Source organism: Mauremys reevesii, linkage group 1 (assembly GCF_016161935.1).
Source record: "Mauremys reevesii isolate NIE-2019 linkage group 1, ASM1616193v1, whole genome shotgun sequence".
In the NCBI taxonomy this organism is placed as follows: Eukaryota; Metazoa; Chordata; order Testudines; family Geoemydidae; genus Mauremys; species Mauremys reevesii.
Genome location: NC_052623.1, coordinates 190840549 through 190852626, shown reverse-complemented (window position 1 = coordinate 190852626; position 12078 = coordinate 190840549). Strand labels below are relative to the sequence as shown.

Here is a 12078-nt window from a genome sequence, read left to right as displayed (position 1 = left end):
GTATCAGCATCAATATGTTGTGTGCAAAAGCTATAGGTAACTGAAAGCCCCTGATATTGAGTAAAATGGGTTCCTGACTTTCTCATTTATTAGAAGAGATGAACCACACTTCAGTTGGACTGAGTAAAATTGTTGCTATTCGCTTTAGGGAAAGTTAACTGGGATACCAGACTAATATTGGTATATTGGTATATTTGGGGTTTTTTTTTAAATTACCTTTAATAAACATCCATTTATATCTTTAATGTCTCTTTCTTCCATGTTTTTAAGCAGCAGTGCTGGCCTGCCCCTTTCTGATAATGTCCCAGAGGGTCTGACTGCAGCAGCCATAGCACAGTGAATGGCACTCTCTCTTTCCTCTTATGGCTGCTTCTCAAAGAAGATTGGGAGATGGGGAAAATCTCATCTCTCCCTCATCCCAGCACATCCACTCAGGGCCTGGGAGAGTTGGAATCAGTCATCTCCTCCAAGGACAGCAACACACACTGCCTGCAATAAGTATCAGAAGAGAGAGGGTGGACCTTACATAGTACTGCCTGCCCCAGATTTTCAAAAATCACAAGTCAAGCCTAAAAAAAGAATCATGAGATTTTTTAATAATAATTGGGGGGGGGGGGCAGGGATTATTTGCCTTCTAGTTTCTCAACCTTTTGGGTGCACTCAGGTCTCATCTTCAAGCTTTTCTCTATAGCCATAAAGACTAGAAACTTTCAGTTAAAAAAAAAAAAGTAAGCTGAGATTCTCCTGTAAACACATGACTCTAGCAGCTGGGGCTCTAGGAAACACACCAGTTATTGAGAGATTTGTGAGAAAATTGTGGTAGTTGGCACCACCTCTTGCAGGTGGTATTCCTGGCCAGCTACTATGCACCCACAGGGATCCAGGACAAACAGTGCCTCTTCTGCGTATTGGTGTAGAGGGGTGTGCCTCAGCCTTGTAGCTCTCTCCCACAAAGAGATCATTGATATTAACTACTAGGCTAAATTCTCCTTTCATTTACGCCAATGTAAATGTAAATCTCCACTTAAGACAATGCCGCTACTTCAGTTACAATATTAGAAGTGAAAATAGAACTTAGATTATTAAATGGAACAGAATACTTTACAAGGTGAGCCCTGTCCATCCAGATACTTTCAACAGGCAAAGCAACACTGCCCTAGTTGATTCTAGCATGGCTTCTATAGGTCCTGGGTGTATATACTGGCTGAAACAGATATAACATTCCAGATTTCCATTGATGAGCAAAAGATGACAGATTTTGCTATTCATTGTGTTGGAGCTACTGCAGCCAAATCTCAGCAGGAGGGGAAGGTTATCTACTTATATGTCATGAAGAAAACAGTTAAACAATACAAAATATAGAGTTTTTCCCCCCAAAAAAAGTATAATTAATTTTTAAAAACAAGATTAGTAATTTTCCTTGAGAGTCTCTCTTTGGGAAAGTATATTTCTTTATAGCCACACTTGAGAGTATCCGGTAACAATAGAAATATCTAATCTACACTCATGACATGCGTGACCTCAACAAGACTATAAATCAACTACCAAAAATGCATCAAAAATAAAATTGTAGTTTGTTATTTAAGTAATTTGATAAACCATGGCATATTGGATGGATTTCTCCTCACCAGACTGATGGAGTGTAGGATGAGTAGAGGCCTCCAAAGATGGTCTTTGTTCATTGTCAGGTGAGGATAGTAAGGATGTGGAAGGGGGGGTTTCTATTGAGGAAGATGTTGAGGGAGCTTGTGCTGACATTGTAGAGGATGAAGAGGATGGAAGCTGTTCAGGACCATCCACTTCCATTGCAGTCTCTGATTCAGCACTTGGTGGTATGTTGCTAGTAATGGAGGCATCTGGTCGACTGGGTCCACCTTTGGGGGAAAAAAAAGCAAATGCACATTTAGAGAAAGACCCTTTTGTATGACCATTTAATATTTTGCAAACATAAAATGTTCTGTACTGTAAATATACTAAAACTACAGTTTGTGCCCCAGAAAGCTTCCAATCCAAAAGATCTTGTACATCCAACCTCCCTCTTTCATGTAAAAAAAAAAAAATCCTTGTACTATCAACAATTCGGTTTATCCTTACTAAAATAAGTTATCACCTCTAGACCGAGATCTTCCTCGTCCTCGGTTGCTCTGTGCAACTTCACTAGCTTCTTCAAACCATCTTGATAGCATGTCTGACATCCGCTGCATTAGTGAGACATTAGGACTTTGCTCCCCTGTAAAAATAAAGTTATTGAAATTTTATCTGCAATTTTATAAAGAATTCAAGAGACCTTTTTCTTTTTCCACATAAAAAGATAGTACTGAAGTTATACAGATTGGTATTCTCAGAGTGAAATCACTTTTTCAGAGTAACACTAAGTTATTCTAACTCATATAGCAATTTGAACATGGCAAACTAAAAAACCCTCAACTTTCATTCTGCTTCGCAATTAAATTGGAGTTTCCCTATATCTGACTTTCTGTAACTGAGTTCCACTGTATTCAGTATGAACACTTGTTAGAAAAGTTGAGAGGTCAGCTGTTTCAGATTCTCACAATTATTACGATTTTATTTATTATTAAACAGGACATTTTTACTAGATAATACCTTCAAAGCAGGAAAAGTGATTTACTGATTATTCCACTATCTAATGTAAGTGGCAGGAGGGAATTCAAATTTCCACCAATTTCACTTGTTGCACAACTGACATGTATCTAGGTTAGTAGATGCTGTATTCCAGACCACAGTTAAACATATTATTTGTATTACAATATTGCCTAGAAGCCCTAGTCATGCACCAGAACCCCATTGTACTAGCTGCCAAACACACAGAACAAAGACACAGACTGTTAACCCTTTGGGGTGGAGACTAAGCATAAGACAAAATATAACAGATGGATAGATAAGCGGGGGATTACAGGGAAACAATGAGACAACATATTGGTCAGCATGATAGGCAGTTTTCAGCAAACTTGCAATTCAACCCTTGTAAAAAATTTTGTATGAACCATGACAAAGGAGAGTTTTGAGGAAGGATTTGAATGTGGTTAATGAGGTGCTTTGCAAAAGTTTAAAGGGAGTGCCTTTCAACTGTGGCAAGCAGCATGGGAGAAAGCATGAGGTTGTTTGAAAATTTTACAAGTGGCAAGTGGAAGCTGGCATCATCAGCAAATCTGAGGTGAATATTGACAGCTTGATAGCAAAAGAGATGACAGGTAGGATGGCGATTGACTGTGATGGCCCTTGAAAATGAAGACAAGTAGCTTGTGTTTGATGTGACAGAGAAGGGGGAGCAGTGAAAGGATTCAAAGAGAGGGGTGACGTGGTCAAAGTGACAGACTAGGAAAATGATCTTTGCAGCAGCATTCTGGATGGATATGAGTGGGGCAAAACTGCATTTGTCACAGCTAGAGAAAAGGTCGTTGCAGTAACCAAGATGCGCAACGAGAGCTTGCATGAGAGTTTTAGCTGTGTCGATGGACAAAAAGGCTGTAATTTTAGATATGTTATACAGAAATAAACAGCAAAATTTAGATATAATCTGGATGTAAGGACCCAGAGAGAGGTCCGAGTTAAAGATAATACTCAAGTTATGGGCCTGAGTGACCAGCATGGTGATGTTGTCCACAGTGTTTGAGAAAGGGGCTTGGGCAGAAGAGGGAGATTAAGAGCTCTTCTACAGACTGAGCTTGTAGCTAGACATTCACAAGAATAAGTCAGGAACACAGGCCAAGATTTTAGTTTGGACAGGAGACAGGTCTGCAGAAGAGAGGTAGATCTTTGTTGTCAACATAGAGATAGTAGTTCAATTTGTGTTTGCAGATGAAATTACCCAGAGATAAGGGGTAGAGGGAGAAGAGAAGGGAACCAATGACAGAGCCCTGTGGAAGCCCTGAAAAAAGATCAAAGGAAGATGAGGAGGACTGTCCAAAAGACACAATGAAGGAGTGATTATAGAGGCAGGAGGAGAACCAGGAGAGGACAGTGTCACAGAACCTAAGACAGACATGATTCCAAGAGGAGCATGGTCAGCTGTGTCAAAAGTGGCTGACAAGTCAAGGAGGGTAAGGATGGAGAACTGGTTCTGAACTGTAGCTATGAAGGAGTCATTTTCTTTGACAAGAGTGGTTTCAGTGGAATGCAAGGGACAGAGGTTGGATTGAAGAGGAACTCCAGACAGCAATTGTAAACAGCGCGTTCAATGAGCTTAGAGATTAAAGGAGATCGGGTGACAGTTGGAGTGGCAAGTGGGCTCAAGGTTTCGTTTTGTAAAATGGGAGAGATTAAAGCATTTTTGTATTGTGAGGGGGAAAAGCCAGAAGAGAGCAAGAAGTTAAGGAGAAAAGGTAGGGCATGAGCACAAGGAAAATCAGGAGATGGGATGGAGTCCACCAGAACAACTGGAGGGGTTAGAGGAGGAGGGTAGATAAGAAAGGCAATGGATATAAGGTGGAAGGATGAGGTAATAAACAGATAATTTAGCACAACAGAAGTCTCACTCACTTTCCTAACTAATACAATGTAGCTGCTGTCCCCAGCACATCAGCCACTATTTAGCTGTATCAGATGAGAGTCAAGGTGCTGAAGCTGCAGCCTTAGTGAAAGTAGCATCTTTGAACTAGCCATAGCTCATATAGGGGGCCGAGTGAAATGGAGAGAAGAAAGGAAACCTATGGAGTAACAAGGGAAGAAATATTCAGACAACCCCGGTGACCGGAAAAATGAGGTGGGTGGAGTTGTAGTCCCCAAATTTGATATACCTGCATGTATCCCAGAATTTGGCAGTACTGCAGTCAGCCATTTTGTATGTTCAGCCACTGCCAACTGAAACCCAAACATCACATAGCAAGGAAAATCTTAGGCCCTGAGAGGCAAGGTCACACATCTGCATGTTTGCAGCTCTGCTAATCAGAATGGGAGGCTGGGACAGAGGTTAAGGTTTCATGAAAATAAAAGGAATGTGTTGACAGATGGCCTTGGTTTTAGGCCCCTCTGATGTAAGTTTTATTCTTGTTATGATTAGAAATGCTTTGTTGATAATGAGAATAATGAATTGTCATTGGCTATTGCTAGGAAAATTGTTAGCCTATTAGGGGCTATTATGAGTTACAGAAGATTCTCAGAGTTACAAAAGCCTTAGGAATGGAGGTTATTCATAACTCTGAACAAAACATTATAGTTATTCTTTTGAGTTTGCAACTGAACATTGACTTAATATAGCTTTGAAACTTTACTATGCATAAGAAAAATGCTGCTTTGAACCATCTTAATTTAAATGAAACAAGCACAGAAACAGTTTCCTTACCTTGTCAAAACTTTTTTTTTTTAAACTTTCCCTTTATTTTTTAGTAGTTTACATTTAACACAGTACTGTACTGTACAGTATTTGCTTTTTTTGGGGTCTCTGCTGCCTGACAGCATACTTCCGGTTCCAAATGAGGTGAGTGATTGACCAGTCAGTTCGTAATTCTGTGGTTCTACTGTATGTGCTTTGTTTGGAGAAAATGTATAAAAAGTTTAGTTAGAAAGTGTGCTTGGGAGCAGTCCGAGGAAGTTTTCTTTGGGCAAGGATCTGACATCTAAAATTCCCCATCAGCTGGATAAAAGCTGCCATCTGGAAGCCAAGTTGTTGATCCCTTGAAGCCATCTTAACTTAGGTAAATATAAAGGTTTAAGATGCTCTGAAACCTACTGTGACAGCATGCGTGTGCCTTTGGCGCGCGTGCTTAAAATCTAATTAAAAAGTAGTTTGTATCAATTATATCTAGGGCCCTACCAAATTCACAGCCATGAAAAATGAGTCATGGACCGTGAAATCTGGTCTCCCAACCCGTAAAAACTGGTCTTTTGTGTGCCTTTACCCTATACTATACAGATTTTATGGGGAAGACCAACATTTCTCAAATTGGGGGTCCTGCCCAAAAGGGAGTTGCGGGGAGGGGGTCACAAGGTTATTTTAGTGGGGTCGTGGTATTGCCACCCTTACTTCTGCGCTGCCTTCAGAGCTAGGCGACTGGGGAGTGGCAGCTGTTGGATGGGTGCCCAGCCCTGAAGGCGGCACCCCACCAGCAGCAGTGCAGAAGTAAGGGTGTCAATACTATACCATGACACCCTTAATTCTGCACTGCTGCCTTCAGAGCTGGGTGGCCAGAGAGTGGTGGCTGCTGATGGCCCAGTTCTGCAGCTAGGAACGCAGAAGTAAGGGTATCAATACCATACCATGTGTGGAAGCCAGTAAATAATTAACAAGGTTTTGAAGAGATCTTAATGAATGTTAGTTAGCATGAGTTAGTAATTACTGGAGAAATAATAAAGAATTTGATTTTGCTGCACCCAAACAAAAAGCGAGAACTGAGTTTTTCTTCGACACATGCCATCCTTACTTCTGTCCTGCTGCTGGTGGCGGCTCTGCCTTCACAGCTGGGCTCCTGGCCAGCACCCGCCACTCTCCAGCTGCCCAGGTCTGAAAACAGCACTGTCACCAGCAGCAGCGCAGAATTAAGGGTAGCCCTCCTTACAATAACCTTGCAACCCCTCCCCGCACCACCACAACTCTTTTTTGGGTCAGGACCCCTACAATTACAACACAGTGAAATTTCAGATTTAAATAGCTGAAATCATGAAATTTACTATTTTTAAAATCCTATGACAGTGAAATTGGCCCAAATGGACCATGAATTTGGTAGGGCCCTAATCATATCAGATGGAGGAACTAGGACCCTAATCATATCAGATGGAGGAACTGCGTCCCCATTGATTTATTCCTGACACCACCTGGAGAAAAACAGGAAAGTTACCACTGCTTTGGGTTCTGAAAACCCTGGATAATGGGCTGGGTGGGTGTGTGGGTGTGTAGAGACAGTGTGATTTAAAAAAAGGATATCCAGCAATTAAATTCACAGTGAGTGCAAACAAACAAACAAACAAAAATAGACCTACAAGGGAAAAAAGTATTTTCTGCAAAAACATGAGTTTTCCTAATTTTCAAAGGTTTGTGTGTTGAGGTACATACAAGTGTCTTCCTGTGACCCTGAATAGTCTTTTGATGGGGCAAAAAGCAGCAAAGCTTGTGATGTATTTTAAGATACTTAAACTTTTGGACAATTTTAAAGCATATCTTTTTATCACAAAGCTTCACAGAATTTACTTCCATTATTTTCTTGGTTTCTTGATTTCCCCCCCACCCCCCATTTCCCGACACTTTTTTCCTAAACTTCTTGTTGACAAAGTTGCTAGGCTCATGTGCCTAAAGACTTTTTAGCCATGGATTTGGAACATGTGCCTAGGTGTCTACAGCACACAAAAAAGGAAAGGCTGTACTTTAAGCTATTACTCCTGTAATTCTTGTAAAATAAAACAACTCTGCAATTGTTTAGAAATGTTTGAAAGATTTTTGTTGCTGAAAAAAGAATGGACATCTGAGGCAGCAAAAAGATAAGTGGACTTGCCATTGCTCTGAATACCTGTGAGAGCTGCCTAGACAAATGGCCCCGAGGAAGAGGAGAGGAATGTCAGAATCACACCACAAGCCACAGCTGGAGTTTTTCATTTTTCTTTGTTGCTTCTCTTTTTCTAATGTTTGTCAGTTTTGCTTGGTTCTAAAAACACTTGCTGCAGAGGAGGGAAGTAGGATGAACGAGAGAGTGTTTTCAGTATCCCTCTCAAACCTCCGATCATCTGGAGATGAGAAGTGACTGTTTATGTGAGAAGCTAGAGGGACAGAGAGACTACAGGGTGAAGGGAAAGGTTTTAGGCAAAAAGAGATGGACGCAAAGAGTGGTTTTTCGAAGTAGGAAGAGGTGAGTGGAAGAGAAGACCTAAAGGAGGAGATGAGAAAAAAAGGACAGGGATTTTAGGAAGAAGGGGAACTAGCATAGCCACTTTTCAAAATCTTTTCAAGCCAGACCATTGCTGATATGAGAAAGCAGGTAATCAAAAAGAGAAGAACAGTGGAAAAAAGTAACAAGAAATTTTTTTAAAAAAATGTAACTGCCGAGAGGAGAGGATGCAGACAGAAGGTGAGAAGCAAGAACCAAGTAGGAGCTGTAGCCAAGAGGTGATGTGGTAAGAAATAAAGCTAAAAAATGAGTGGGGCCTATAGAAGTGTGGAGTATAAAAAAAACAAAAAAAAACCACACAAACATGCGTGAAGATGAGAGAAGAGATCATTATGGATATGCAGATGAAAATGCACTAAAGGGGAAGATGTCATTAATGAAAGACAATAACTTTCCCCAACTTTTCTAACTTAAAATGCAATAGGATCACTGTTTGCTGACCCTACTTTATTACTGGCAAAGCAATTTTTGGACCTATTAGCAGCCTGTATTAACTGCTTCTGGGTCCAGCAACTGCGTAATACTACTTTACGGATCTGGAAGCATAGGCATCAAAATTAAATGACTTGACGACTGTCACTAATGAATCAGTGGCAGAATCAGGATTGAAACACTGTTGTTTTGATTCCTAGTCCAGATTTAATTATTACACAGTATTTCCTCTTGTAGCTTTAGCAAAAAGTAACACCACATCTACATTAAGGAAATTCACACTGGTGTAACCTTAATTCAGTAAGTCTTAGTTCACACTATTAACTGCACTGATGAGAATTTCCCTAATGCAGACAGCGCCTAAAATTTACTACATTCAATACAGCAACATTTTTCATCTTATGTTGAACTATAAGTGAAATATTCTAAAATTTGGTATGATCCTTAAAAACTGCAGATAATTATGTTTTAACACTTTCTAGTATTCCTGAAATATATAAACAACAATTAAAATAACCACACATTACCATCTCTTTCTCGTTCACTCTCAGGCCTTGCTCTTGGTCCTGTATCTGACCAATCCCCTCTTAGTCTCAAACGTTTAACAGGAGGTTGCCGTAACTAGAAAAATAAAGATAAGCAATGGTATTATATATATATTTTAAAAAACCGGGTTACCTACCTTTCCTAACTGTTATTCTTCGAGATGTGTTGCTCATGTCCAATTCATTCTAGGTGTGTGCGCATCCATGTGTACAGTTGGAGATTTCTGTCTTAGCAGTATCTGTAAGGTCGGCTATGGCCATGCTCATGCGCTGGTCTATTAGGTGCCGCTGGCCCTACATCCTCTCAGTTCCTTCTTGCTGGCATCTCCGACAGAGGGACAGCAGGGTGGGTAATGGAATGGACATGAGCAACACATCTCGAAGAACAACATTTATGAAAAGATAGGTAACCGTTTTTTCTTCTTTGAGTGCTTGCTCATGTCGATTCCATTCTAGGTGACTCTCAAGCAGTATTCTTGGAGGTGGGCTCGGAGTTTACGGTCTTGCAGCACTGCTCTAGCGAAGCCAGCATCATCCCAGGCCTTCTGGGTAAGTACATAATGGGATGTGAACATTGGTGGCCCTACAGCTAGGTACATAATGGGACGACCAGGTGGCCCTATAGATGTCCCGGATAGGCACTTAAGCTAGGAAAGCTGCCAAAGAGGCTTGTGCCCCAGTTGAATGGGCAGTTACGATCGCTAGAGGGTGCACCTTTGCCAGATCCTAGCAGCAGCGAATGCAGGCAGTGATCCAAGAAAAAATTCTTTGAGCAGACACCGGACGACCTTTCATCCTGTCAGCCACTGTGACAAACAAGTGCGTCGACTTACAAAATGGCTTGGTCCTTTCAAGGTTAGCGCCCTCCTGACATCTAGGGAATGCAACCTATGCTCATCCTCTGACTTATGCAGCTTTGGAAAAAAATAAGTAAGTAAATGTCCTGGCCCATATGAAACTGAGGCCCTCCTTGGGCAGGAAAGCTGGGTGTAAAAGACCGTATAGGGCAGTTCTGAGGTAAGCACCCTAATCTCAAAGACCCTGCAGGCAGATGTTATTGCAACCAAGAACACAACCTTCCAGGAAAGAAGAAGGAGAGAACAGGAAGCCAGAGGCTTGAAGAGGGAGTTCCGTGAGCCATGACAGCACAAGATTCAGGTCCCACAGAGGGACAGGGTCCCTGACATGTGGGTATAGGCACTTGAGGCCCTTAAGGAATCTGGCAGTCATGTCCTGGGCGAAAACCAGCCTGCCCTTGAGAGGCGGATAGAAAACCGAGTTAGTGGCCAAGGGGACCTTGTTAGATGAAAGGGACAGGCCTTGGAACTTGAGATCCAGAAGGTAGTCCAGGATTAACTGTAGCAAGGCCTGCTTGGGCCGAATGCCTTTATCCGACGTCCAATAGGCAAACCGTTTCCATTCGGCCAGGTAGGTAGCTCTGATGGATGGACCTGTTGGACACCGGACAAGCACACTCCTGCTCCTCTGCATTTAACAATGCAGCAGACAAGCCATCAGGTGCAGCACCGCCAGGTTTGGCTGTAGAAGACTGCCGTGGTTTTGGCAGGTCCAGCCTGAGCGGTAGCTCTAACAGAGCAGTCACAAGAGGTCCAGCAGCATGCCAAACAAGTGCTGGCATGTCCAAGCTGGCACTCTGAGGATCACCTTCGCCCGGTCCAGCTTGATCTTCATGAGGATTCTGTGAATTTACAGCACTGAGGGGGAAGGTGTACAACAGAGCCCCCGACCACAGGAGCAGAAAAGCATCCAACAGGGAGCCTCTGTTGATCCCCTGAATACAGCAGAAAACATGGTATTTCCTGCTCTGCCTGGACGTGAACAGGTCCCAGGGAGTCCCCCACCTTTGGAAGGTGATGCTGACCACTTCCAGATGGAGGGACCTAGAGGTGAAAGTAAGCCGGTACGGACCGCGCCGGCTTCCGCGGCCGGGATTTAAAGGGCTCTGGGCTCCTCGGTGGGGAGCCCAGAGCCCTTTAAATTCCCCCCGCAGCTCCGACAGCCGGGCTGGGACTGCGATTTAAAGGGCTCGGGGCTCCCCGCAGCGGCAGGAGCTCCAGGCCCTTTAAATCCACGCCTGAGCCCAGCTGCCGGAGCTGCAGGGGGAATTTAAAGGGCTTGGGGCTCCACGGCACCTGGAGCCCTGGGCCCTTTAATTTGCAGCTGGGAGCCCCGGGTTGATTTAAAGGCCCTGGGGCTCCCAGCCACAGCCAGTGCCCCAGGGCCTTTAAATCTTGAGAGGCCACTCCTCTTTCCGGTTGAGGCCACGCCATTTCCGGTTGAGGCCACGCCCCCTCAGGACTCCGGCAGTACCGGTAAGTCCTGTAAGTTACTTTCACCCCTGGAGGAACCGCTCATAATGAGACGAGACGGTCCTGCTGAGTCGATCTGCCTAGGCGTTCCTGGACCCAGGGAGGTGTTCGGCTATGAGATGGATGTCATGTTGTTCACAGAAGTCCCAGAGCCTGAGGGTTTCTTGGCAAAGGGCAGACAACCTTGCTTGTTGATACAGTACATAGCCACTGTATTGTCCGTAAGGACCTGGACCATCCTGCTTCTTATGTGAGGTAGGAAGGCTTGGCAGGCCAGGCAAAGCGCTCTGAACTCCGTGACGATGTGTAGGGAGTGATCGTGACTCAGTCAAATGACCTTGCATGCTGAGATCACCCAGGTGGGCTCCCCACCTCAGGTCTGAGGCATCGGAGACGAGGGTCATTGGAGCCTCAAAGGGAACCCCCTCCAACGCCGATGGAGGATTCTGCCACCATCAGAATGAAGACAGGATGTGGTCCAGGACCTTGACTGCTGGTCCACGCTATATCTGTTGGGGATGTAGACCAATGCCAGCCACACCTGCACGGGCCTGAGGGTGCAGGCTGTAACCTGAAGATATTACGTTAAGCATCCAATGGTCCAAGGTCAGCCATGATCAGGCCGAATGGAAGGGGTGCAGGTGGTTGAGGAAAGAGTAGGAGGGTGGATCCTGGGATGTGACTGGGGCACCGTCCTCAAGCACACCCTCAAAATACCTGCTTCTGGCCTCCTTGGTTCCTGGAAGGGCCACACTGAACAGACAAACGGGAAGACAACAGGTGTCGCTGCTTAGACCTCTTGTCTCTATCCTTTCTCCTGTAGGTGTTCAGCCAGGGAATTCCTAGGACCTAGACTGGGGAGGCAAAGAACGGAATGGCTTTCTGGCCTGCTGAGGGGTGTGAAGGCCAAAGGAGCAGAGGGTGGCACACGAGTCT

At 43.8% G+C, this 12078-nt stretch overlaps 1 protein-coding gene across 6 annotated transcripts in view; it reads right to left on the bottom strand.

Moving 5' to 3' along the window:
• The window catches only part of DCAF6 (DDB1 and CUL4 associated factor 6), a 158549-nt gene that overhangs the window by 71103 nt on the left and 75368 nt on the right, over window positions 1–12078 (bottom strand). For all 6 annotated transcript variants that reach the window (XM_039521495.1, XM_039521505.1, XM_039521510.1 and 3 more), the window contains exons 8-10: window positions 8795–8888; window positions 2111–2230; window positions 1629–1874 (exon numbers count right to left, since the gene is read on the bottom strand). In XM_039521495.1, coding sequence (XP_039377429.1) covers window positions 1629–1874; window positions 2111–2230; window positions 8795–8888 — 460 coding nt within the window. The remainder of the gene's footprint in view (window positions 1–1628; window positions 1875–2110; window positions 2231–8794; window positions 8889–12078) is intronic.